This window comes from Musca vetustissima, unplaced genomic scaffold (genome assembly GCF_032173495.1).
Source record: "Musca vetustissima isolate MV318-11 ecotype Yass unplaced genomic scaffold, APGP_CSIRO_Mvet_v1 utg2910, whole genome shotgun sequence".
In the NCBI taxonomy this organism is placed as follows: Eukaryota; Metazoa; Arthropoda; class Insecta; order Diptera; family Muscidae; genus Musca; species Musca vetustissima.
Window position 1 is genome coordinate 409641 of NW_026885361.1, and position 27263 is coordinate 436903.

Genomic DNA, 27263 nt, shown 5'->3' on the forward strand with positions numbered 1-27263 from the left:
CATTTTTTGTATGCTCTCGCTTATTTAGGGGGCGTTTGTGTGTGCGACTAGAAGATGTGCCAAAACCACCATCTGTTTTGTGGGTCATTCCTATTACAAGTGTGTAGCTCCTTTATGTCGTCGTTGTCATCATTGTTGTTGCTCTTGACTTGGTGCCTCTTATCATTGAAAAAAAAAGATATTAATTGGTGTCTCTTGATGGGAGAGTAAAAATTTACGCTCCAGTGTTGTTTTTGTGTGTGCGACTGTGTGTGTTTTTTTAATGTCATAAAATTATTTTTTTTTGTTTGCAGTCCATAGTAATCAAAGCTGGTACTTTCATTACTTGTCAATAAAAGTGAAATAAATACAAAGAAAAGCAAAAGAAAACTAAAAACAAAATTACCAATAAATTGTCACAATTACATCAAAACAAAACCAATTTTCCTCATTTCTTTTTGCTCTTATCGTGCTCGTTCTCACACACCACCTATACTCGCGCTCTCTCTCACGCAAATAACAACTGTTGGCTGTCACAAGATTTAACGCATTACAAAAAAAAATCAAACTAAAACAAGACAAGGCCAATCAAGCAAGCAACCAACCAAACAGAAATTATTTTGTTAATTTGTTAATTGTGCATTAAAAACCAGAGGAAAAAAACAAAACTCATCATGTCTATGGCCGGACAAACAATCAACGACAGATTATTGGCTGCCAGGCACAGTTTGGCCGGTCAAGGTTTGGCCAAATCTGTGTGCAAGGCCACAACGGAAGAGTGCATTGGTCCCAAGAAGAAACATTTAGATTGTAAGTATATTACTTCGTATTATTGTTGTTCTCAATTATCATATATACAATGTATTAATATTCAATTAATTTTTGTATGTATGATTGCTGACTGCCATTTGCAATCGCAAAACATTTTACTGTCAATATCAATTCATGATGATGATGCTGTTCGAGGGTTCTGTACGCCCCTTTTTCAAGTACTGGACAATCAGCCTGTCTGCCTGACTGGCGACAGAAGTTCCATTTTTTTAATATTGAATATGTAGTGTGTGTGTGTGTGTAGTGTTATCAGTAAGAGTTTGAATGAAAGGGGACGACATCCATTTACATATAAAATGAGATTATGTGTGGTGGGTATCGTATATCGAGAAATGATAAATTGAAAATAACAATTCTTTATTGCCATTTCAGAAATATATGTTTCTGTTAGGACAAAGAAACAAATTGTATCTTAAAATGCTATGGACGGTTTTCCAAGCACATCTTCCAAGACATATTGTATGTGTGAATAACATCTATGAACCTAACCATACTGTTGCCATTATGGCAGGCAAAAATGTGTTGTACTTTTAATTTTCAATGAAAGAAAGAAAAACGAAAGTAATTCGTATATGAATGACGGTTTTCCCCAAGTTTCAGTGTAGCCCCCATATAACGATACCCCCAATATTCGGTATTCCATTTAATTTTGAACACATTTTTCAACCGAAATAAATTTAATTTGGTATGATTTAATTTGGATGACGAATCTCCGTACCAAAAATTATTAATATTGACCCAATATTCGGGGTGGCCCTCATAGAACGATACTCCCAATATTCGTTATTTTCAACCGATTTGGTATATTGATTTAGTGGGTGACAAATCTACATACCAAAAATTAGTAATATTGCCTCAAGTTTCATGGTAGCCCCCATATAACGGTACCCTCCAATATTCGGTATTTAAGGAACTTTGAACACGTTTTTTCAGCCGAAGTGGCTGTAATTTGGAATTTTGGGTTCTCATTATATAGCACACCTTCGTACTAAAAATTATTAATATTGACCCATGTTTCAGGGTAGCTTCCATATAACGATGCCCACAATATTCGGTATATTGAACAGGGGTTTCAACCGAATTGACTGTGATTTAGTATTTTGGGTTGTCATTGTATTGCACACCTCCGTACCAAAAAATTATGAATATTGACCCAAGATTCAGGGTAGCCTCCATATAACGATATCCCCCAACATTCGGAATTTTGGCGATTTTGAACATGTTTTTCAACCGAATTGGCTATAATTTGGTATTGTATATTCTCATTAGGTGTCAAATCTCACTACCAAAAATTATTAATAATGACCCAAGTTTCAGGGTTGCCATTATATACTGCTACCGCCCAATATTTGGTATTTTGGGGATTTTTCACACGTTTTTCAACCGAATTGGATGTAATTATGTATTTTGGGTTCTCGTTTTATATGACACCTCCATACTAAGAATTATTAATATTGACCAAAGTTTCAGGGTAGCCCCCATATATAGCGATAAGCCCAATATTCGGTATTTTGCAGATTTTGGACACGTTTATCAACCGAATAGACTGTAAATTGTTATTTTGTATTGTCAATGGGTGTCAAATCTGACTACCGAGTATTATCAATATCGATCGCCGTCTTGGTGTATCCCCATTAAACGTTAGCCACACTATTCGGTATTTTGAGGATTTAAAACAACTTTTTTCGCGTCTTTTTCGGTATGTTCAAGTTCCTATCATAACATGAGTTTTTCCCAAGGATACCCCATTAATTTTAGATATTTTGCCAACCCCATTTGGGAATGTAAAAAAAAGTTCCGCCGAACTTGACATTATTCTTCTTTCATTTTACATAATTCTCATTTAAGGATAATGCAGTGACCCGAGAACGATTGGATATCATTACGTTTGCAACACCATTTCCAAGGTGTACCGACCTTCTTCGGTAGCATTTTTTCAGAATCGTAGAACAATATCCGGGTGATAGTTCCAAAGAAATAGATGAATGCGGAATCGTTTCCAAGACCAAATTTTGAATTTAAGCAATCGTTGTGTAACGTTAATTCCGAAAATATTGACCGCATCATTAAAGTTGTAGACATATTCAACGTCGCCTCCTCACAAGGTCACTCGTTAGCTAAGTGCTAAAGTGTAACCTTTACTGTTTTCCCTACATTTCATTTTCATTCTGCAACATGTTGTTGACCCCTTTTTTATTTTATTTAATCGTTGTTTCTTCATTTTTTTTCTTATTTAAAAAACGGATGTTATTATCAGCTTTCATTTTATTATAATCGTTATATTCAGTTGCTCAATAATAACATTCGAAATGTATGTAGAATTGCAGTGCAATGAAAAGCAAACAGCTTGACATTTGTTGCTATTTTATATGTATGATTTTTTGAGCTGATAATGCACATTTGACAAAATACAATTTTTATAATTGCCCTATTGAATGAAGAAGAAAAGGAGACGACGTTTATAGTGGGGTTAAATGGAAAACAAAGAGACTGTGCAAATTCTGAAAGTGTAAATGAACTTTAAGAACATGTATAAACTAAATGACTAATGATAATCTTGACAGATGTGACAAGTTTTGGAGATATTTAAACAGGGTTAAAGGAAATATGAGTTTCCTGGTTATATTTTAAACATGGAAGTTTTTTATTAGTTAAAGGAAAAACTATTCAACAATTCACTATTTCATAGCTCTGCAATCCACATTTTTTTTAAAGTCCACGCCTCTGATGGACCTTGAATTCTTTTAAACCTCGGATGGGCCTGGAACTTTTTTAAACCACACCTCTGATGGTCCTTGAAAGATGTTATAATAAATCCACACCCCTGATAGGCTTTTGAAAATATTCTTAAAAAATCCACGCCTCTAAAAAAAGAGTTCAAATTGTTTTTTTAATTAATTAATACCTTTTGTAAAACATGTTTATACCTGCTTAGAAAATGTAGGCGATTTCCTTTATATTTTTTCATCAGATTTCTTCAATAAATCCTGTTTACTTGTGTGAATTGCAACATCTGTCAATTTGTCTTGTTTTTCCCACAGCTGTCATACAATGCAATTGCCAACTCCCGCCAATATGATCTATTTTCATTTACTCACTAACGTTTTGCCTCTCCATCTCTCCTTTATAAGGAGATTAAATTATTAAAGCTCTCCTGTTTTTGTTATTTAACTTTATTTGTGTTGAGTGTTTTTTTTTGCCGGTTGTTATTTTTTTTTAAAGCAAAAACAACAACAAAAATAAATTATTCACCAAGCCACCAGCCGTCTAACGGTACTAATTAATAAATGAAAACAAGAAAATACCCAGAGATAAAAACAAAATTAATTCATTAAACAACAATTATACAAACAATCACAATTTAAATTTAAAAATAAAAGTAGCATTGAAATATCGAAAAATAAAATATAAAACTGAAAAAATAATAAAAAATAAAATATTAATATATTAAAAATAAAATATTTAATAAATCCACGCCTCAGTTGGCCCTTGAAAAGTATTCTTTAATAAATCCACGCCTCTGATAGGACTTGAAAAATATTCTTTAATAAATCCACGCCTCTGATAGGACTTGAAAAATATTCTTTAATAAATCCACGCCTCTGATAGGACTTGAAAAATATTCTTTAATAAATCCACGCCTCTGATAGGACTTGAAAAATATTCTTTAATAAATCCACGCCTCTGATAGGACTTGAAAAATATTCTTTAATAAATCCACGCCTCTGATAGGACTTGAAAAAGTATTCTTTAATAAATCCACGCCTCTGATAGGACTTGAAAAATATTCTTTAATAAATCCACGCCTCTGATAGGACTTGAAAAATATTCTTTAATAAATCCACGCCTCTGATAGGACTTGAAAAAGTATTCTTTAATAAATCCACGCCTCTGATAGGACTTGAAAAAGTATTCTTTAATAAATCCACGCCTCTGATAGGACTTGAAAAATATTCTTTAATAAATCCACGCCTCTGATAGGTCATGAAAAGAAGAGAAAAGGCTACAAAATTCCTTTTTATACAACTATTTTTATCGACATGAATTAATAATAATTTTTCCCTTAACATGGCAACCCTATGTCACGTGTGATGATTGTACAATAAATAACATATTGCTTGTCACGAAATGTTACTCATACTCGATTTGCTTGCATTCAGTATTGTGTTTTTTTTGTATTTCAATCTCACAATTTAAAGCCGGTCATATGCTATGCTCCAAACCATCACCACCTCCTTCTTTCTGCTCATCCCCCCAGTTGTGTTTTTATTTATAAAACTTTGTTACGTGAACAATAATGGAGAAATATCTACAGCATACCTATCTACATATTTGAAATGAGAGTAATGTCTTTATGTGAGAAAAAGAAGCAAATATTTGCCCATACCCCCTCCTCTCATCATCAATGGCTGGTGAAACGCCAAGTGACGTATGTCAGTCACAAAACAAATACAATTTTCTTCAATCGATTTATTGATTGTAATTGGCTAGGCAGGCGATATGGTGTGGTGGCGCAGCGTCACACTTTACGTCCATTCACTATGTCAACAAATTAGTTAAGTGGTTACTTTAACGGAGGGAATAGATTTGTAATGGTTGTAAGAAATGTGAAAGTATTTTTAATAAATTAATTTTTTTGTTTTATTGACATTGATTTACAGTGGGTCAAAGGAAAGACTATTAAAAATTGGCACTCCTTGAACATTAAAAAAAAAAAATAATTTTATAATTGCCCATAAAAAATTGTCCTCGTTTGAAAAAAATATCCTTTGAAAAAGAATATTCATCCAAAAATTTGTACCTTAATGGATCTCAGAAAAATATTTTTTGAAAAATTCAAGACTTAATGGACCTCAATAAAATATTCTTTAAAAAATCTACGCCTTAATGGCCCTCAAAAAATATTCTTCAAAAAATCCAACCCTAAACGGACCTCTAAAAATATTCTTAATATAATCCAAATCTTAATGGACTAAAAAATATTCTTTAACAAATCCACGCCTAAATGACCCTAAAAATAAATATTTCTTAAAAAATCCACGGCCATAAATGCCTAGGAGACATTTGTTTTTAAAATTTATTACAAATTCCTCCCTCCCTTTGCGTTTGGAGCCACTGTAAAGCAAAGACATTCATCATTTGCATTATTGAAATATGTATGTACGTATGTTCATAAACATGTCTTCTTCTTCTTCAAGAATTTGTGTTGCTATGCATGTTCAAACTTTGCTCTAACATATACACCTAACTTGTTGTGTTTGTTTTATGCATAAACACCAAAGTATTTCTTCTTCTTGCAATCATATTTCATACTCAATCCCCACTGCTGCAGACAAGCTTATTTTTGTTTTCCTCTATACAAAACAAAAAAAACAACAACTTAAAAATGTCTAGGAATCCAATAACAAACAATGTCAGCTTGACTACATAACATTGCATGCTGTGTGTATGTGTGTGAGTCTGTGTAGTCGCTTGCTTTCCTTTCAACTCCACTTGTACTTTCTTTACTACTCTCCTTTTTTCTATTACGTCAGAGTAAAGTATTTATTGTTGTTGTTGAGTTGAGAGTTAGTTAGAGACAGGTGAGTTGGGTGGGGGTGGGTGGTTTGTGTGGTAGTATATCAGGCTCGGGCAGAGAGTTGTTGTTTCTGTTGTTTCCATTGAATGTGCATGAGAGTATGCTGTTATTTACTTTCGGGGGAGAGCACGCGTGCGGGGTTTTGCCTGATGTGGTAGTATATCGTGCGCACAACTCTTTACTTATGAATGTATGCATTTTTTTCTTCATTTCTTTTCACCAACAACAACCCAACCACCATCAATCACATGTTGCAAATGCCAATTTTCCTTATTACTTTTGTATAACCTATTTTCCCACATGCGGCTAATGCATTTTGTTTCATGATTGTTGTTGTTATGGTTATTATTGCAATGCCATTGAGAGTGTACGGTACTCAGCAGTGATAGGAAGAGTGTGTGTGTGAGAGAGTGAGGGCAACACATCTCTTTGAGTAGGAATTAAATTTAGTAGGGAATGTTTGCATTATTTAATGCAAATAAAAGGGAGGAATTTAAAGATTTTATTTTAAAATTTAAATAAAATTGAGTTATAAGGAATGTATATTATCAGGATACAAAGGATGTCATATATATTTCGGGTCGAACAAATAAAAAACAATAAATTTATTAATTAAATTCTTATTGAATTAAGGCAAGTGGAGAATGATAGAGTTTCAAGTGTGCAAATCTTGACATATTTAAATGAAATTAAATTGCTGGGTATTGAATGAAATTAAGGAAGCGGCTTAGATATTATTCGAGGCTTATCATTTCAATGTCTGGTCCAGTAATAAGCAAAAAATGGATTTATGATATTTGAAAGCAAATCTCCATGACCACACATTATTTTGGATAAAGGAAATAATGTACTAAATCCACCCAAAAAATAGCTGACTTTCAAAGGCTAGCTGGCCATAAAATGCAGCGCGATAAACTAAATTGGGCAGCAGGTCAGGTTTAAAAAAATAATAAAATTCGTTTTAAACATTAATAGCCTAATACAAAATATAGGGGAGAGGGGGGCACCTTTGAACGTGGGGCACCTTTGAACAGCGCTCATAAAATCTTGGTTTAATATTTTTCCGACCCGCAACCACATTTTTGTATATGGCAATCTTGTTCTCTATATGCGTAAACCACTTTGGCTTGCTTTTTCAGTTGTCGAAAAATTGTGCATGGGTGACCATGTTTTCTCAGTGTCATTGTAAACTTTTATTCATTTGGTTGTAAGGGCGCAGGAAGAATTCTGTGATAGTTTTCTTTCGTCAAACAAATTTTTTGCATTCGAACAATCATTTCAAACATAACTAATGTAATTTCTTTCATATATATTTATTACAAAAAAAGTTATTTTAAAGTTCCGTAAAATGCCATGGGTGGGGCACCTTTGAACATGCCCATTAAACTCGAGTAAAAAAAGGATTTTTTAATTTTTGGCTTCGATTTCTCAAAATTTCAAATGGGCTAATAAGATTACGAAATTAACTGTATTTTTCACCATACTAATTTGTATTTTTAAGACATTTTATGTTTTAATAATTTTTGATCTAAATTTTTTAAATTTTGAAAATTTTTAATATATTTTTTAATGAATTAATGCTTTTCTGATATGTATGAATAAAATACATACATATTTGAACATAAACACTGTAAAAAACCATGTCGTTCAAAAATGCCAACCCCTGTTCAAAGGTGCCCCCCTGGGGGGCAGTTTTGAACACTTTGAGTTCGTCCATTAAAACAGTAATAAAATATATTTATCAAGCTTATAGTATGTCATATGTATATTCATTTTAAAGGTTACATATGTACCTATTAGTTAAAATTTATAAGAAACCAAAAATGATAAAATAAAAAATTTTATAAGGCTTGAAAGCAAAAAGTGTTCAAAGGTGCCCCCCTCTCCCCTATATTTCTTGAAAACTATTCTTCATAAAATTGAAGTCTTAATAGGTTTAGAGACTACTTTTTATAAAATCCGCTTCTTTATATGACCTTATAATATTCTTGTTTTGAATAATTGCTTAATACCGGGATTTCCAAATAAGAGGGGTATTTTGATATTCAAAGAAAAATTTATTTTTAGATTGGACGTTTATTTCATAATAAAGAGGATGTTGTGGTCATGCTTACATGCTACAGGGTAATTCGAAAAAGGTATCACAATTTTTTAAAAAATTCTTGTAACCAAAATTAAATTTTGAATGTATTTTCAATAATATAACAAAGACTTCTGACATATGAACTTCTTCTTTAAGAAGTTATAGCTATTCTTAGTCCGGTTATTGACATAGTTTTAGAAGTGTGTTATTTTTTTTTTTTTTTTTTTGAGAATTTTGTTTTGTTGTACTTAAGCACTCCGATGTTGATGTCATCCATTGATTGTTCAATATCTTGTGTGTACTGAAATTATCTATTTACATAAGTTCGTTCGTTCCTCCTTCGTTCACAATAACTTTCTGTGCTTGTGATTTTTTTGCTCTACACGCCGCCTGCTTTATGTTGTTGTTACTTTTAGGCGAGACAATTGTCTCCAAAGCAAATATAAACATAATACGGCAGAGGAGTTGAATTTCTTCCAAACTCGATGATTCATATTTTAATGACTTTATTCAAATTTGTAAGGGTTGGAAAAATGGACCTCAAAAAATATTCTTTAAGAAATCCACGCCTTAATGGACCTCAAAAAAATATTCTTTAAGAAATCCACGTGTTAATGGAACTCAAAAAAATATTCTTTAAGAAATCCACGCGTTAATGGACCTCCAAAAACTATTCTTTAAGAAATCCACGTCTTTAATGGACCTCAAAAAAATATTCTTTAAGAAATCGCCGCATTAATGGACCTCAAAAAAATATTCTTTAAGAAATCCACGCCTTAATGGACCTCAAAAAAATATTCTTGAGGAAATCCACGCCTTAATGGGACAGGGACGTACACCTCATCAAGGGTAAGATGAGATACGTAAGAAAGTTCGTGAGAATCTATCCGCACGCTCTTCATCGTGAACTCGAGAATGAAAGGATATCCCTCTCGAATCCTACTATTGGCACAAATGTGGTAGAATCGGCAAAGCCCACTGTCTCTGACAAAGGTGCTAAGCTGAATTCTGACATGAAGCCCAGCTCGAAGCCGAACCCTAGTAAGAATGCACAGGAAAAGGCAATTGAGAAAATCCCGAAGCCAAATGTCACCCATAAGGTGCGCCTAACGACAAAGGTGAAACTAAAGCTTTGAGTGTATCCACTAGTGGTCGAATTAGGAAGAAGGGGAAGTCAGTCAAGGAACCATCGTCTCCTGGGGGAGTAAATGTTTTTTAAATCCAGGATTCTTTGCGGCCTCGAAAAATATTATTTTTTTAATCCACGCTTTAATAGGCTTAGGAAAAATATTCTATTAAAAATGCACAACTTAAAAGGCCTGGGAAAAATATTCTTTTGAAAAAATCCACGTTTTAATAGGCGTAGGAAAAATATTTCACGCCTTTAAATAGTCCTAGGAAAAATATTCCTTTAAAAATCCACGTCTCAGATATGCCTAGGAAAAATATTCCTTTAAAAATCCACGTCTCAGATATGCCTAGGAAAAATATTCCTTTAAAAATCCACGCCTCAGATATGCCTAGGAAAAATATTCCTTGAAAAATCCACGCCTCAGATATGCCTAGTAAAAATATTCCTATAAAAATCCACACCTCAGGCGTAGGAAAAATCCAGGATTCGGATGGGCTTTGAAAAATATTATTTTTAAAATCCAGGATTCTTTTAGGCCTCGAAAAATAGTATTTTTAAAATTCAGGATTCTTTGAAGCCTTCAAAATCAAGGATTCTTTTAGGCCTCGAAAATTCAGGATTTTTTAAGCCTCAAAAAATATTATTTTAAATATCCGGGATTCTTTGAGGCCTCGAAAAATTTTCTTTTTAATATCCTGGATTCTTTTAGGCACAGGAAAAATATTCTTTAAAAAATCCACTCATTAACAGACCTAGAAAACATTTTTTTTGGAGAAATCTTATTTAAAAATATTTAATTAAACAAAGAAAATCATGAATTGATATTGAACTGAAATATTTGTTTTCTTAATTACGTTTTAAACAAATTCAAATATTTTATTATATGCAGGCGAATTGCGATAATATGCATTCTGTTACCATATTCGCTGATAAACGTTCCACGAACTTTATTTAATTTCTTTTCCTCTCTCGTCTCTTCTTTACAGATTTAGTACATTGTACAAATGAACCCAATGTATCAATACCACATCTGGCCAATTTACTTATCGAACGTTCACAAAATACCCATTGGGTGGTGGTGTACAAGGCCTTAATAACCACACATCATTTGATGGCCTATGGAAATGAGGTAATTTGTTTTTCTAAAATTATTTTCAAAATTAATGAAATCTATTTTTTCATTGCAGCGTTTTATGCAGTATTTGGCATCATCGAATTCCACATTTAATCTAAGTAATTTTTTGGATAAAGGAGGTGTGCAAGGTAAACAGAGAAATAAAACAAAAATGTTTTTAAATGAAATTGCTCTCAAGACATATTGAGATTTGTTTTCATTTTTTCTTAAAATTTGCATAACATTTTGTAATAACAAAAAATCATATTTCAAACATTTACGATCTTAAAAAACTAGTTCATTTATTTCCATCATATAATCCACCCTAATATTTTATTAATCATTATTAATTTATAACAAAATTAGTTTTAATTTATTTTAAAAACATTTTTTCTGTTGTGGTAACAATTTGATGCTTTTTTATGATTTTTCTTTTTCTCTTTTTCCTCCAACTTTTTTAAACACATAACGCCAACAATAAAATATAACTATCCTGCATAAACCCAACCTATCCTTCTTCCTCAACATAATACTCTTGCCATACTCAAAATTTAATATGGATAATCTGAAAAAAAAACAATCGCCCGCTCCTCTTAATAATTTTTTGTAAACACACACATGTCATGGCAACAACAACAAAACATCATTCATGGCTTTTTTGTAAAACAATAACGTATCATTTTCAAATTAATTAATTTTAAAAATAAAATACTTGAAATGTAACCTCTATATATATCATGCTTAACAACAACAACCAATCAAAAATGTATATCAATTGTGTTTTTGTATTCCCGTGTTTTAAACGCTTACCACTACTACTCTTTGTTGTACTCCACTACTACTTCTACTACTACTACTACTCAATCATGCTCCCCCTCTACAAAAAAATCAAACAAACAAAAAAATCTGTAAAAATATGCTTTAATACCAGATGGTGGTATGTCGGTACCTGGTGGCAGAATGGGTGAGTACTTAAATGTATTCTTAGATGCCGTTTTGTAGAAATTTTGCTTTTAGAAATTGTAACCAAAAAAAAAAAGGAACCCCAGAGAAGGAAATTCTCCATGAATTTCCTCCTTGGTTCCCCGTACTTAAAAGACAAAATTGGTTTGTGGTAGATGATTGATTTAAAAATTTCATTATTATTATTTTTTTTTTTTTTGAAAAATCCCATTGAAACTAATCTAACCACTCTCTAGGTTATGATATGTCACCCTTTATCCGACGTTATGCCAAATATTTAAATGAGAAATCCTTGTCATATCGTGCAATGGCTTTTGATTTTTGTAAAGTTAAAAGAGGGTAAGTTTTGGAATTTTTTTTTGTCCTATAAAAAATATTTGAATAACTTTTTTTCTTTATTACAGCAAAGAGGAGGGTTCCCTGCGCACCATGCATGCCGATAAATTATTGAAAACCTTGCCCGTATTACAAGCCCAATTGGATGCCCTATTAGAATTCGATTGTCAATCAAGTGATTTAACAAATGGTAAGCGGGGGGATTCCAGGATCCAGGATTCTTTTAGGCCTCGAAAAATATTATTTTAAAATCCAGGATTATTTTAGGCCTTGAAAAAAATATTATTTTTAAAATCCAGGATTCTTTTTGGCCTCTAATAGTATTATTTTTTTTTTTAAATCCAGGATTATTTTAGGCCTTGAAAAATATTATTTTTAAAGTCCAGGATTCTTTTAGGCCTCGATACATATTTTTTTTTAAATCCAGAATTCTTTTAGGCCTCAAAAGTATAATTATTAAATGATAAAATCCAGAATTCTTTTAGGCCTCGATAAATATTTTAATTAATTAATTAATATCCAGAATTCTTTTAGGCCTCAAAAAATATCATTATTAAATAATAAAATCCAGAATTCTTTTAGGCCTCGAAAAATATTATTTTTAAAATCCAGGACTCTTTTAGGCCTCGAAAAATATTAATTTTAAAATCCAGGATTATTTAAGGCCTCGAAAAATATTCGTTTTAATATCCAGGACTCTTTTAGGCCTCGAAAAATATTATTCTTAAAATCCACTTTTATTTTAGGCATCGAAAAATATTATTTTTAAAATCTAGGATAATTTTAGGCCTTGGAAAAATATTGTTTTTAAAATCCGGGATTCCTTTAGGCCTCGATTATTTTTAAAATCCAGGATTATTTAAAGCCTCGAACAATATTCGTTTTAAAATCCAGGTTTCTTTTAGGTCTCGAAAAATATTTTTTAAATCCAGGATTCTTTTAGGTCTGGAAAAATTTAATTTTTAAAATCCAGGATTCTTTTAGGCCCGATTATTTTTAAAATTTTGGAAAATAAAAACCAGGTTTCTTTTAGGTCTCCCTTTTGATAGGCCTAGAAAAAATTTTTAAAATCTGTTTTAAAAGCCTAGAAACATTTGTCTTTAAAGAAACCACGCCTATATTAGGTTTGTAAAAATATTCTTTTAAAATAGGTCTTAATATACTACTTATTTTTTTTTAATCCATGCCTTTGAGAGACCTTGAAAAATTATTTTTTAAGTCCACTTTTTTATTAGGCCTTTACTTTAATAAATCAAATCCAAAAATATATTTCCCCTATCTCTTTTTTCTTCTTCTCACAGGTGTCATCAATATGTCCTTTATGCTATTATTCCGTGATCTCATTCGTTTATTTGCCTGTTACAATGATGGTATTATTAATTTATTGGAGAAATATTTCGATATGAACAAGAAGCAGGCACGCGATGCATTGGATTTGTACAAGAAGTTTTTGGTGCGCATGGATCGTGTTGGTGAATTCTTAAAGGTTGCAGAGGTAAATTTTCGGACACTCACACTTTTTTGTAGTGATAAAAAAATAATAATTTTTGTATTTTTTCAGAATGTTGGCATCGACAAGGGTGATATACCCGATTTAACTAAAGCACCCAGCTCCCTATTGGATGCATTGGAACAGCATTTGGCCACGCTGGAGGGACGTAAAGTTTCGGCCGCCAATACTCCAACACAAACGGCAAGGTTTGTTGTGATGCCGGAGAGTTGATATGGGAATTGATTTGTTTTGTTTGGAATCTACACCACCACCGCTCTTCGTATAGGTCTTGGAAAAACAATTCTTTTAAAAATCCCACGATTCGAATGGGGCTTGAAGTATTGTTTTTAAAATTGCGGGATATGCTAGATATTGGAAAAAGATTCATTTCACAATCCACCTTTTTAAAAGGTCTTGAAAAAATATTCCTAGCCCCTGATAGCCTTGGAAAAATATTATTTGAATAATCCACACTTCTAATGGGAATTAGAAAATTTGGTCCTCTTTTAGAAAAATTGTTGAGTCTTCTTCAAGGGTTTTATATGCTAAAAATTTTCTTTCCAAAATGTGGTGGTGTAGATCTCAGCATAGGGAGATTTTCTTTATTTATTATCTTTTATTTCTATTTTAATTCTGTAAAAGGGAGTTACCAAGGGAAAGGGAAACTGTTAGGTAGGAAATTTTTAATTTAAACAATTGCACAACCTTTTTAAAGCTATGCAAGTATGTCCTTCCCATACAACTGGAATCGTTGAAATAATCATCCTAGGGATTCTTCTTTAAAATGATCCCTGAATATCCCAAAATTGTGAACAATTGAATTGCTGAATGTAGAGTTTTTTATTTTTGCTTTTTCCTCTACTTTGTGTTGATTTTTTATTAGTTAATAGATTTGATCCGTTCCTATTTTCTTTGAAATTTTATTTAAATATTTATAGCACAATTTTAATTTAATTTCATTTTGTTTTCTTTTTTGTCTTCCTACACTATTGCTAAATTTTCTTTCCATCCTATATACAATTCCAAACTGCTTCAAAACACTCAAAATTTCCTTTATTTCAAAAAACCCTAACACTCAAACAAATTTCCTTCTTCTTCCCTGCTATTTTATTTCCTTGCTTCTTTTTTTAATTTTCTTATTGGTTGTTATTTGTAAATATGATTTTGTTGCGATATAATTTTTAATTTAATTATTGAAATTGTTTGCTACCGTAAAACTTGAATTTAAACACATTGTTTTCAAAAACCAAAAGTAACAACCAAAAGAACGTTAAATCTGCTGTCTCTGCCCTATCTTCTACTAGCACTTCATTTGGTACAGCTGCTGCTTCGAGTAAATTCGATACCACCAATGGCATTGATGAACAGCTGAAGGCCCAGGCCTTGGCCGATGAGGAGGCAGCCATGAATCAATATAAGGTAAAACGGATAATTCATTCATAATTTATTTTCTTTTAATTAATTGTTCTTCTCTTGCATTTTTTAGTCAAAGGTCTCGTCACCAACCAGCGGCGGTGCTGCTGCCGCTAACGCTGCATTAACAAATCCATTCTTATCGTCACCACCAGCTACCCAGGCTAGTGCACCGATAGTTGATTTGTTTGGTGCCGCCTCAGCCCAGCCAGCCACAGCTGGCTCCACCGCCGCCGCTGGTGCTGCTACCAAAGCATCAGATGACCTACTACAATTGGGTAATCCATTCGCCGATATGTTTGATGCCCCATTGGGTGCTGCTGCCGGTGGTACGGCCGGTGTTGCAACAGGTGCTAATAATCATGTCAATAATAATCATTCAAATAATATTTGGATGAATAATAATGGTAGTTAATTTTTTTGTTTTCTTTTCTCTTTTTAGTTTATAATTTTATTTGATATTATTTTTATAATTATTTATATATTTAGTTTATTGGAAATAAATATAAATTATTATTTATTTCCAAAAGATTGCAATACCTAGACGATCTAACAAAGCTCTCTGGTTCTGCAAATTAAAAACGTTCTCATATTGCATTTCTATTTGTAGAAAATCATTAAAAAAATCATAAAATCAATGAATAAATAAATAATAAAATTAAAAATATATATAAAATAAAAAATATATATAAAATAAAAAATACAAAAGATAAAAAATATATATAAAAAATTTATTTAACAAACAAAATAAGAATACACATAAAAAATAAAATAAAAACAATATAAAACAATTATATAATCAAATAAAATAAAAAATATATATTAATAAAAAATATTAAAAACCCAGTAAGGAAAGTAGTAAAGTCGGACTGGGCGGACTATATGAAACCATTCAACACTTTGGGTATATTCTACATATGTCTCCTAACAGACTCCGCCTTTTTGATAGAACATTGACATGAAATTGAACAAACTTGAATATATGGTGTTTCTGGAACCTATGCTAAATTTCATTTCATTCGGGTTTAGAGTCGTTTGCGTACAATGGGACAAATTTATGTAAATCGATTTTATTTACATAAATTTAATCTCAATCAGATACCCGTTTGTAGTATATATGTAGGCTGTGTCTCAGTTTGATACGTTTCGTGTCAACCGGTGCAACTCCAACGAGCATACAAATGGGAGCTATATCTAAATCTCAACCAATTTCAACAAAATTGTATGTGAATCGTACAAACTTTGGGTCTTTAGTACACGCTTTACATAAAATCGAAGGAAAAAATATATATGTATATATATAGGACCTATATCTAAATCTGAACCGATTTTTACAAAACTTAGCAGACATCATTCTAGGCTCAATTCAGTACGCTATGTCAAATTTTGTGCAAATCGAGAGATATATGGGGACTTTGGTGCACCATTTACATAAAATCGGACGAAACTATATATGGGAGCTATATTTAAATCTGAGCCGATTTTCACGAAACTCAGCACACATCATTCTAGACTTAATTGGATACGTTTTGCCAAATTTCGTGCAAATCGAAAGATATATAGGGACTTTGGTGCACCATTTACATTAAATCGAACGAAAATATATATGGGAGCTATATCTAAATCTGAACCGATTTTCCCGAAACTTAATACACATCATTCTAGACCTTATTCATTACTCTGTGCCAAATTTCGTGCAAATTGAAAGATATTAAGGGACTTTGATGCACCATTTACATTATTCCAATCTCAATTTAGTACACTATGTCAAATTTCGTGCAAATCGAAGAATATATAGGGACTTTGGTGCACCATTTACATTAAATCGGACGAAAATATATATGGGAGCTATATCTAAATCTGAATCGATTTTCACGAAACTTGGCAGACATCACTCTAGTCTCAATTCAGTACGTTATGCGAAGTTTCGTGCAAATCGAAAGATATATAGGGACTTTGGTGCACCATTTACATTAAATCGGACGAAAATATATATGGGAACTATATCTAAATCTGAACGATTTTTCCCAATTAGGGTTTCACAAATAGGGTTCGTCCTTGGGCCAAATGAGTGAGCTGTGCCAAATTTCATCCAAATCGGATCATAAATGCGACCTGCACTTTGTTTACAATTTAACATGGACAGACAGACGGACATGCATAAATCGACTTAGAAAGTGATTTTATGCATATTCTCAAAAGGAACCATGTGTCTATCTCGTTTCCTTTTGCCTGTTACAAACATATACAAAACGACATAATACGCTGTAGCACAGTGTGGTGGTGAAGGGTATAAAAAATAAAATATATAAAAAATAAAATATATAAAAAATAAAATATATAAAAAATAAAATATATAAAAAATAAAATATATAAAAAATAAAATATATAAAAAATAAAAAATAAAAAAATAAATATTAAAACATAAATATTAAAAAATAAAAATAATATATATAAAAATAAAAAATATTAAAAATAAAAATATTAAAAAAAAATATATATTAAAAATTTCCTATATTAAAAATAAAATATATATAAAAATATATAATTTCCTAATTAAAAATATATATATAAAAAATATAAAATAAAAATAAATATTAAAAAATAAAAATAAATATTAAAACATAAATATTGAAAAATAAAAAATATTCATTATTTTCATTTAAGTTTATTTTGTTATAAATATTTTTTTTATAAATACTTTTTTTATAAATACTTGTTTTATAAATATTTTTTATTAATATTTATATTTTTATTAGGTAATATCTCATATGTATCTAAATACTTGTTTCCATTTCACATTACAATATTTGATTTTCCTATTACTAAAAAATTTATGTTTTCTATAATTTAGGTTTCAATGGATCTTCAGTACCTTCGGCTGCGGCCAATGCATTTGTTTCGGACAGCAATTTCTCTTCGGTATTTGGTAATACTGAGCCAGCCGGTAAGTTTGATGTTCCCCTTTTGGCGTTAAACCAAAAAAAAAAGATACTATGCATTTGTTTGCTTTCCTCTAGTTACAAATTTTCTGTTTTACGTTTTTTGTTTTCATTTTAAAATACAAAATAAATTTATTAAAGTTCTTGTTTTGAAAAAAAAAGTTTTCAAATATACTAACAAATTTTATAATAAACCTCCACTCAATTTGAATAGCAAAACTATGTTAACCACAAACTAACCCCCAGAGTTTTGAAAATGATTTTTTTTCTACATAATATACTATAAATATTTAACACCTATACTGTTCTATAAATATATTTACAATGTTAATAACAAGAAAAACCTACTACTATATATAAGTAACTAAAAACTAACCAAAACTTGTCAATAGCATAACTTTAACCTACAGTCAACTGTCTTCTAATTTTTTTTCCATCATCGCTAAACATAACCAAATAACTATGGCATATTTTCTTAATTGTTTTTTTTTCTATAATTTATTTTTTGTAATTCAATATTTTGTTTGTATTTTTTTAGTTTTGTTATAATTTAAAATAATTTTTTTGGTTTCTAAATAATAAGTCGTCATTAGGGTAATTTCTTTTTATTAATCGTAACATAATATTCAATAATAAATATTAACTCTAGAGAGTAATATTTTGTTTTTGTGTTGAATTTTTCCCCAGCCCCTCCCTCCCTTTGAAGTAATTTAGTAGGTTGTTTTTAATTAGTTTGTTTTTCTTTTTTTGGTTGTTATTTTTTGCATTTTGTTTTAAATTGGAAAAATTGAAAAAAAAATTACAAAAAAAAAAAACTGTTACCCCCTATTCCTAATTTTGTTACCCCCATTTTTTTTTGTCATTTAATTATTTAGCAACTGGTGGAGCAGCATTAGCAAATCCTTTTTTTGATTCAATGGAACCCCAAAATTTATTCAATGATCAAACAGCCACAACTTCGAATCCATCATCTTTATTGTTAGCCTCTACTTCCTCCTCCACATCGGCTATACCACCGTCATCGATGTCGTCATCATCGGCCCCATTGAACAGTTTCAATTCCATTCCGTTACAAGCAAATCAAACAAATTTCTTTATGGCGGCTGGTGGGACACCACCGGTTCAAGCAGTGGCCCAGCCAACTTCATTGCCACCAGGTGATTTGTTGTATTAATTTTTTTCTTTATAATCACAATGAAAACCAAAAACTTCTCCTTAAACGCTTTCAAAACCAAGCCGCCGTACTCAAAACAATGTAGTAGTGCCTTCACACCTTTCACCGTTTTTTTTTTAGTGTAATATCGCTATCTCTCATGTGCTTCCCATGGAGGGCATCATATTTATTTTTTGTTATATTTTTGCCAAAGTAGTTTTTCTTTTTTGTCTTATTGTCCTTAGAAGAGTACGTGCTGCTTATATGTGGCCTAAATTGTCCTTTATATTTTTTGTTGTTGTTCAATATTATTATTATTATTCAATATTCGTCACATGATCTCTTGATGTACAACAATAATTGTCAATTTTGTTGTTTTTTTCTTTAAGTCATATTTTGTTGTTATTATTCGTTTTGAATTAGTTTCTCCCCTTTGTTTATTTTTTGCTGCTTCCGATTGTCCATTATGTTTTCCAAATAAATCCCTATTTGTTTATATGTTATGTACCACCTCTACGTTTTTTTTTCTTGCTTACCTCCTTCTCAACGTTTTTTGTCCTCGTTTATGTTTTATTTATTTTTCGAATATTTTGTGTTAAAAACAACTACATTTTTTTTTGCTTTTTTTAATTTGAAAATGAATTTGATTGTGTGAGCGCGCGTGTGCCTTCATATTATGTCTGTGTGTCATAGGGAATAGGATTTTTCTTCTGAAGAAGTTTAAAAAAAAAAAAACTATCCTAAGGAGGACTTTTATTAAATTTTACATTATGTATCAAGCTCAAGGTTATTCTATTGTAAAGTGTATTGATAGCAGAGTAGGTCTTTTAAAGAAGGAAGAACATATTTTTTTTTAATTAATAATTAATAAAAAATATATGAACTAAAATTTAACTGTTAACATTTTATATTTTTAATTATTTTTCGCATTCAATTTTTAGGTTATAATAAATTTGAAAGTAGAAGAATTCTAAAACAAAATCCTTGTTCTTGAGATGTTGTTTTAAAATTCTTTTGTGTTATACATAGATGTATAACACTTTAAGAAAACTGTTATAAAAGTTAAAAATTTGTTTTTAATTTTATTAAAATATATTTAATAAAAAAATTGTTAATTTCAATTATTTTATTTTTATATATTATTTATTATTATTATATTTTTTACGGAATTTTGTATTTTGACATTTAGAGTTTGTTATATATATTCTTCTCATTTTTTTTTCGTTTTATGTTATTTTTTAATTAATTTTATTAATTATTTGAGTATTATTTATTTATTAAAGATTCAAATGTAAAACCAAGACTTCAGTGGCAATTTTATATAGAATTTTTTTATTTTATTTATAGACTTTTTATTTTAATTTTGTTTTTATTTTATTCTATTTTTAGATTTTTTATTTGAAAATAAAAATTAATTGTAGGGGTTATTTATTTTAATTTTTTAGTATTAAACTTTATTAACTAATAATTTGTATTTCTATTAGATTTAACTATTCTTATATTATTTTTACTTGTATTTTATATTTTTATTGTATAGATTTTTTATTAAAAAAAAAAAATTTACATTAGTTATTTGAATATTTTTATTTTTTATTTAAAAAAGATTCAAATGTAAAACCAAGACTTCAGTGGCAATTTTATATAGAATTTTTTTATTTTATTTATAGACTTTTTAATTTAATTTAATTTTGTTTTTATTTTATTCTATTTTTAGATTTTATATTTGAAAATAAAAATTAATAGTAGAGTTTATATGGGTTATTTATTTTTTTTTAGTTTTAAAATTTATTAACTAATACTTTGTATTTCTATTCGATTAAACTTTTCTTATATTATTTTATTTTTACATTTTTTTATTTTGATTTTATATTATTGTATTTATAGATTTTTATTAAAAAAAATATTTTAACAGTAGTTTTAAGGGTTTATTTATTTTTACTTTTTTTAGTTTTAAAATTTATTAATTTATTTTTGTTTTTTTTTTTTAAATTTTTTATTTAGAATTCTTTAGTTTTTTTGTATTTTTTTATATATTTTTTTTTAAATTTGTTATTTTATTTTTAGCCATTTTTTATTTTAATTTAATATTTTAAAAACCCTTCACCACACTGTGGTACAGGGTATTATGCCATTGTGCATAAATTTGTAACAGGCAAAAGGAAACGAGATAGTCACATGGTTCATTTTGAGAAAATGCATAGAATCACTTTCTAAGTCGATTTATGCGTGTCCGTCCGTCCGTCCGTCTGTCTGTCCATGTTAAATTGTAAACAAAGTACAGATCGGATTTTTGAACCAAATTGGATAAAATTTGGCATGGGTCACTTATTTACGATCCCTATTGAAATTGGGAAAAATCGCTTCAGATTTAGATATAGCTCCCATATATATGTTCGTCGGATTTAATGTAAACAGTCCCTATATATCTTTCGATTTGCACGAAATTTGGTACAGCGTATTGAATTAGGTGTAAAATGATGTGTGCTAAGTTTCGTGAAAATCGGTTCAGATTTAGATATAGCTCCCATATATATTTTTGTCCGATATCAGGTAAATTGTGCACCAAAGGCCCTATATATCATTCGATTTGTACGAAATTTGGCACAGCGTAATGAATTAGGTCTTAAATGATGCGTGCTAAGTTTCGTGAAAATCGGTTCAGATTTAGATATAGCTCCCATATATATTTTCGACCGATTTACTGTCAATGGTTGACCAAAGTCCCAATATATCTTTCGATTTGCACGAAATTTGGCACAGCCTTGTGATTTAGATCTAGAATGATGTGTGTTAAGATTCCTGAAAATCGGTTCAGATTTAGATAAAGCTTCCATATATATTTTCATCCGATTTTGTGTAAATGGTACACCAAAGTCCCTACATATCTTTCGATTTGCACGAAATTTGGCACAGTCTAATGATTTTGGTGATGTGATGTGTGTTAAGATTCCTGAAAATCGGTTCAGATTTAGATATAGCTCCCATATATATTTTCGACCGATATAAGGTAAATGGTGTACCAAAGTCCCCACATATCTTTCGATTTGCACTAAATTTGGTACAGCGTAATGATTTAGGTCTAAAATGATGGGTGCTATGTTTCGTGGAAATCTGTTCAGATTTAGATATAGCTTCCATATATATTTTCATCCGATTTAATGTAAATGGTACACCAAAGTACCTATATATCTTTCGATTTGGACGAAATATGGCATAGTGTACTGCATTGAGTCTAGAATGATGTGTGTTAAGTTTCGTGAGAATCGGTTCAGATTTAGATATAGCTCACATATATATATATATATATATATATTTGTCCGATTTAAAGTAAAGTCCCCATATATTTTTCGATTTGGACAAAATTTTGCATTGCGTACTGAATTGAGTCTAGAACGATGTGTGCTAGGCTTCATGATAATTGGTCCTGATTTAGATATAGCTCTCATATATATTTTCGTCCGATTTTATGTAAATGGTGCACCGAAGTCGATATACATCTTCCGATTTGCACGAAATTTGGCGTAGCGTAGAATGATGTGCGATAAGTTTCGTGTATATATTTCGTCCGTGAAAATCGGTTCAATGAAATAAAATTCAGCATAGGTTCCACAAAGGCATAATGATCACATATTCAAGTTTCGTGCAATTTCATGGCAATGTTCTTTCGAAAAGGCGGAGTCTGTTAGGAGACATATGTAGAATATACCCAAAGTGGTGAAGGGTATTATATAGTCGGCCCAGTTCGACTTTAATGCTTTCCTTACTGGTTTTATATAATATCTTTGAATTGTTGAAGTTTTTTTTATTTTGTTTTAATTTTTTTTTAACTTTTTGTTTTATTGAATAATTATTTTAATTGTATTTTTTGATATATATACTTTTTTGAGTATATTTTTAATTTTATTTATTTTTTATTATTTTTTTTGTATTTTTATTTTTTTATATATATGTTCTTATATTTTTTACATATTTCTATTTTTTTATTTTTAATTCTTCAACAAATCTTAAATTTAATTATTTTCAATTGTCACAAATCCAAACCAGAAAATGTTCTTCCTTCATATATATGGCTTAGGTTATTTGTATAACAGTTTATTTACAAACAAAGTAATATACTAGACGTTTTATCAAGGACTTTTAAAATAAATATTTAGGATATTATTCTTGAGTATAAAAAACAATGTGTGTAAATAGATTTTTTTTTTAAAAATGCAAATATGTACATTTTAATAATGGTGGTGGTTGTTATATAAAAACAAATCTTAAGAAAAATACTATTGTAAATAATATCCATACTCATTAAAATTATCTCTCTCTCATGTGCTTGCTTTGTTTTTCTTTTTCTTTATAACGTTTTGTCAAAATACATTTCACTAAGTGTCTCTCTCTCCCACTCTCATGTTGAAGATTCAGTCTTGTCTTGGAGTTGTAGGGTATCAATTTGTAAATGCATTGACTTGAAATCGTGTATAACACTTTTAGGGAAACTGTTTTACTTAGGAAAAAACATTGAATTTGTAAAATTCTTAACAGCAAAAAGGGGATGAATTTCAACTTCAATTATCAATAATTTTAGATGATTTCAAACATATTTTGAATTTTTTTCTTTGCTGCACTATTGCATTATACAAATTTTTAAGGATTTTAATACTTCAAATTGATTGAAATTAGTAATACACTTTCAATTTTGTGCATTTTGCACAAAAAAAACGTGTATAACAGTTTTGGTAAAACTGTTATACTGCGAAATTTTTGATTTTTTCGAGGTTTTAACATAAAAAATACAATTGTGAAAACTTTTTCACTCGCAAGTGTTACTAATTTTGCGAATTTTTCAATTTTGAAAATGATTTTTGTTGTAATTTTGTAAAATTGACCCATTTGTTTTAATATAACAATTTTAATGGTTCAAATAAATTGCAAATTCTGGATAAATACATTTCTGGACTTTTTTATAGCATAAATTGTTCAAGTATAACAGTTTCGGTAAAACTGTTATACTGAGAAAAAAATCCTTTTTTCAATGTTTTAACATTAATCCGGCAACTTAAATAAATGTTGAGATATATTTCGCGCTATAATGTCACTACGGTTTATATTTTTTCAATTTTTGTTGTAATTCTGAATAAATTGCCCAGTCATTTGGAATAAAAATGAAACGAAACGAAACAAAACAAAACTGCTGTAAAATGCTTCATCCAGCAACTTAAATAATAGTATTATACTTCAATTTTAGTTCTTTTGTTAGAAAATAATCTTGTATAACAGTATTGACATAACTGTTATACTGAGATTTTTTTTAAATTTTTTTTAATATTAACTCCCAAAATTTTATTAATTTTCAAAATTTGTGGTGTTTTGAAACTTTCTGATGTTGTTGTAATTTTGAACAAATTGATTAATTTGTTGTAATACAACAATTTAAATCTAATATGTTGCAAATTTCTGCATTTTTTGGTAGAAAAATTCAAGTATAACAGTTTCGCCAAAAACTGTTATACTAAGAAAATATTGATTTTTTTCAATGTTTTAACATCAATCAAACAATTTAAATATATTTTCAAATGTTTTTCAATTTCAAATGTCATCAAAATTGATTTTTTTTGCATTTTCACTTGATTTTTTGTTTGTGATTTTGAACAAAGCAATCGATTTATTGTAATAAAACAATTAAAACACTCTTAAAATATCTCAAATGTATATAAAGGCTTCAAATTTCTAACTTTTTGACGTAAAAAAATCTAGTATAACAGTTTGCAGCAAAACTGTTATACAAAGAAAATTTCGATTTTCTTGCATAACAATTAAAATGCCTTAAAATGAATCAAATTTATATAAATTAGTAATAGACTTCAAATTTCTAACTTTTTGACGTAAAAAAATCTAGTATAACAGTTTTCAGCAAAACTGTTATACGACGAAAATTTCGATTTTTTCGCGGTTTTCATCTACAAAATTAAATTTTAATTCATTTAGAAAGTATTTCTCTCTCAAATGCTGGCAATTTTGATTTTTAACCATTATTTTATTATTGAATTTTTGAAAAAAAAAAACGGTAAATTGAAAAAAAAAAAATCATTGCTAAATTTCCAGTTTTATCAGCTTCACCCATTTTGGGAAACCACTTACCTGTGACAAAAATCAATGCATTTACAATACCCTTCCCTTATAATGTCAAGCTGTCTGTCATTTGTCTCTCTCGTCCTCTACCCAAACACCTCTCTCTCTCTTTTGTTTTATGTTTCATTTTTTTAATTAGAACCTTTATAGTTATTTATTATTATTAGTATAACCACATTTTTATATTATTAAATATAAAAACATGCAAAGCAAAACCAAACACAACCCTTTTTCTCAAATCAAATTCATCAATATTTATTTTGCAAATGTATTTTTTTTCTTCTTCTCTTTTTATGTTTTTTTAATAATATATAAATTAAAACACCCACAAAATAATTAAAAACCAAAATAATGATCATGACGTGTTGTGAAAATTAAAACAAAAATCTAAAAAAAAATAAATCTTCAATGTGTGTGTTTTGGGAATTTACAAACTCAAATATGTATGTGGTGGCACAAACGACGTTCTAACATTTATAACAATTACAACAACAATAATAATGTGTATAAAATATATCTATGGTGGAATAAACTCATGCAACGAACCCGGGTCCATATTTATATATATTTTTGAAATTAATCTAAATGTATAACTAAATGTCCATTCATGGGTTTTGGTGGTTCATATCTCAAAATATTAATGTCCATAACTGTTATATTTTGTTTTTTTGTAAATTTTGAAATCTAAATGTCTTACCACATTCCATTATAATGTAAATATATTTACATGGAAACACCCATATGCACTTCCTAATGAAACCGCAATGCTCTCTCTCTCTCCCCCGAAAAAAATCCCCATAATTTTTTTCACTCGCTCTCTCTCGTAATGGTTGTTGGGGAAATTAAATAAAATAATAACTTTTCGGGGAATCTTTATGTCCGGTCAAATGTGTTAATAACAAAAAACAAAATAAAAAAATTACAAAAACAACTAAAAAGGTTTTGATGCCCTGGGTGATGTCCTAAAGCCCGGCATAACAGCCACCTCAGCCACAGCTGCCACGATGGCTGCTGGCGGCGGCGGCCTCAAAACATCCATAAATCAAACAAATGTTATAACTTCAGGTGACCACCAACAACAACAGCAGCAACAACAACCAGCCAGCACTGGAAAAATCTTGACCGGCGATTTGGATAGTTCGCTAATGTCGCTAGTAGAAAATTTGAATATAAATAAAACGGCTACCACAAAGTGAGTAAGAAAATACAACAACAACATCATACATGACATATCATTCCAATGCATGTTCTCTGACATCATGTCCATTACTCTCACCCTCTCTGTTCTCATGCTTCCTTCCTAGCTCCTTTTCTCTCACTCGCTCTCTTATTTCTTTCTTGCAAATTTTTCAAAAATAAAAAAAAATTGGCTTGCTTATATTTCGAAAAAAATCATTAATTTAAAATAAAATATCAACATTGTTACACAGTGCAACATATATTTCTTAACAAAATAGGAATTTTAATATTAAAAAATATTGGTATTAAATTTTTTTGAAAAAAAAATATCCTCATGAAAAAATATTTTCTGCAGTATAACAGTTTCAAACAAATTTCAAATTGACTTTCAATATAATTTTTAACACAATTTTTTCAATTATAACAGTTTTTATTGAAACTGTTATACAGCATAAAAATAAGGCTTTAATGCGAATTATGAACTAATTCTTCAATAATTTGGACGAAAATAATATATTTTCTACAGTATTATGACAGTTTCAATAAAAACTGTTATACTTGAAAAAAATTGTAAAAATTAAGAAATGTATCATAGGCAACTCTAAATATATTAAAAGTCAATTATGATGAATTTCTTGATTTTTAGTAAAAATTTTAGAGTATAACAGTTTATATTAAAACTGTTATACAGCATAAAAATATATTTTCAGTATAACTGTTCCAAAAAAATATTTAGAGTTGCCTATGATAAATTTCTTAATTTTTAGAACAATTTTTCAAGTATAACAGTTTTTATTGAAACTGTTATACAGCATAAAAATAAGTTTTTTGGGCGAATTATGAAATAATTCAATTCAATAATATGAATGAAAAAATATTTTCTGCAGTATTATAACAGTTTCAATAAAAGCTGTTATACTTAAAAAAAAAATTGTCCTAAAAATTATG

The 27263-nt window shown here is 29.6% G+C and overlaps 1 protein-coding gene across 5 annotated transcripts in view; it reads left to right on the top strand.

Annotated features, from left to right (window-relative positions):
• Positions 1-612: 612 nt before the first annotated feature.
• The window catches only part of LOC133332623 (phosphatidylinositol-binding clathrin assembly protein LAP), a 37746-nt gene continuing 11095 nt past the window's right edge, over positions 613-27263 (top strand). For 2 of the 5 annotated variants that reach the window (XM_061541009.1, XM_061541010.1), the window contains exons 1-12: positions 613-789; positions 10590-10732; positions 10791-10866; positions 11649-11681; positions 11917-12019; positions 12085-12206; positions 13318-13511; positions 13578-13714; positions 14762-14927; positions 14995-15328; positions 17776-17868; positions 26202-26328. In XM_061541009.1, the coding sequence (XP_061396993.1) occupies positions 654-789; positions 10590-10732; positions 10791-10866; positions 11649-11681; positions 11917-12019; positions 12085-12206; positions 13318-13511; positions 13578-13714; positions 14762-14927; positions 14995-15328; positions 17776-17868; positions 26202-26328 (1664 nt within the window). In that variant the 5' untranslated portion in view covers positions 613-653. Of the gene's footprint in view, positions 790-10589; positions 10733-10790; positions 10867-11648; positions 11682-11916; positions 12020-12084; positions 12207-13317; positions 13512-13577; positions 13715-14761; positions 14928-14994; positions 15329-17775; positions 17869-26075; positions 26329-27263 lie in introns of all 5 variants that reach the window. The other 3 variants (XM_061541007.1, XM_061541011.1, XM_061541008.1) reach the window with 3 other exon arrangements.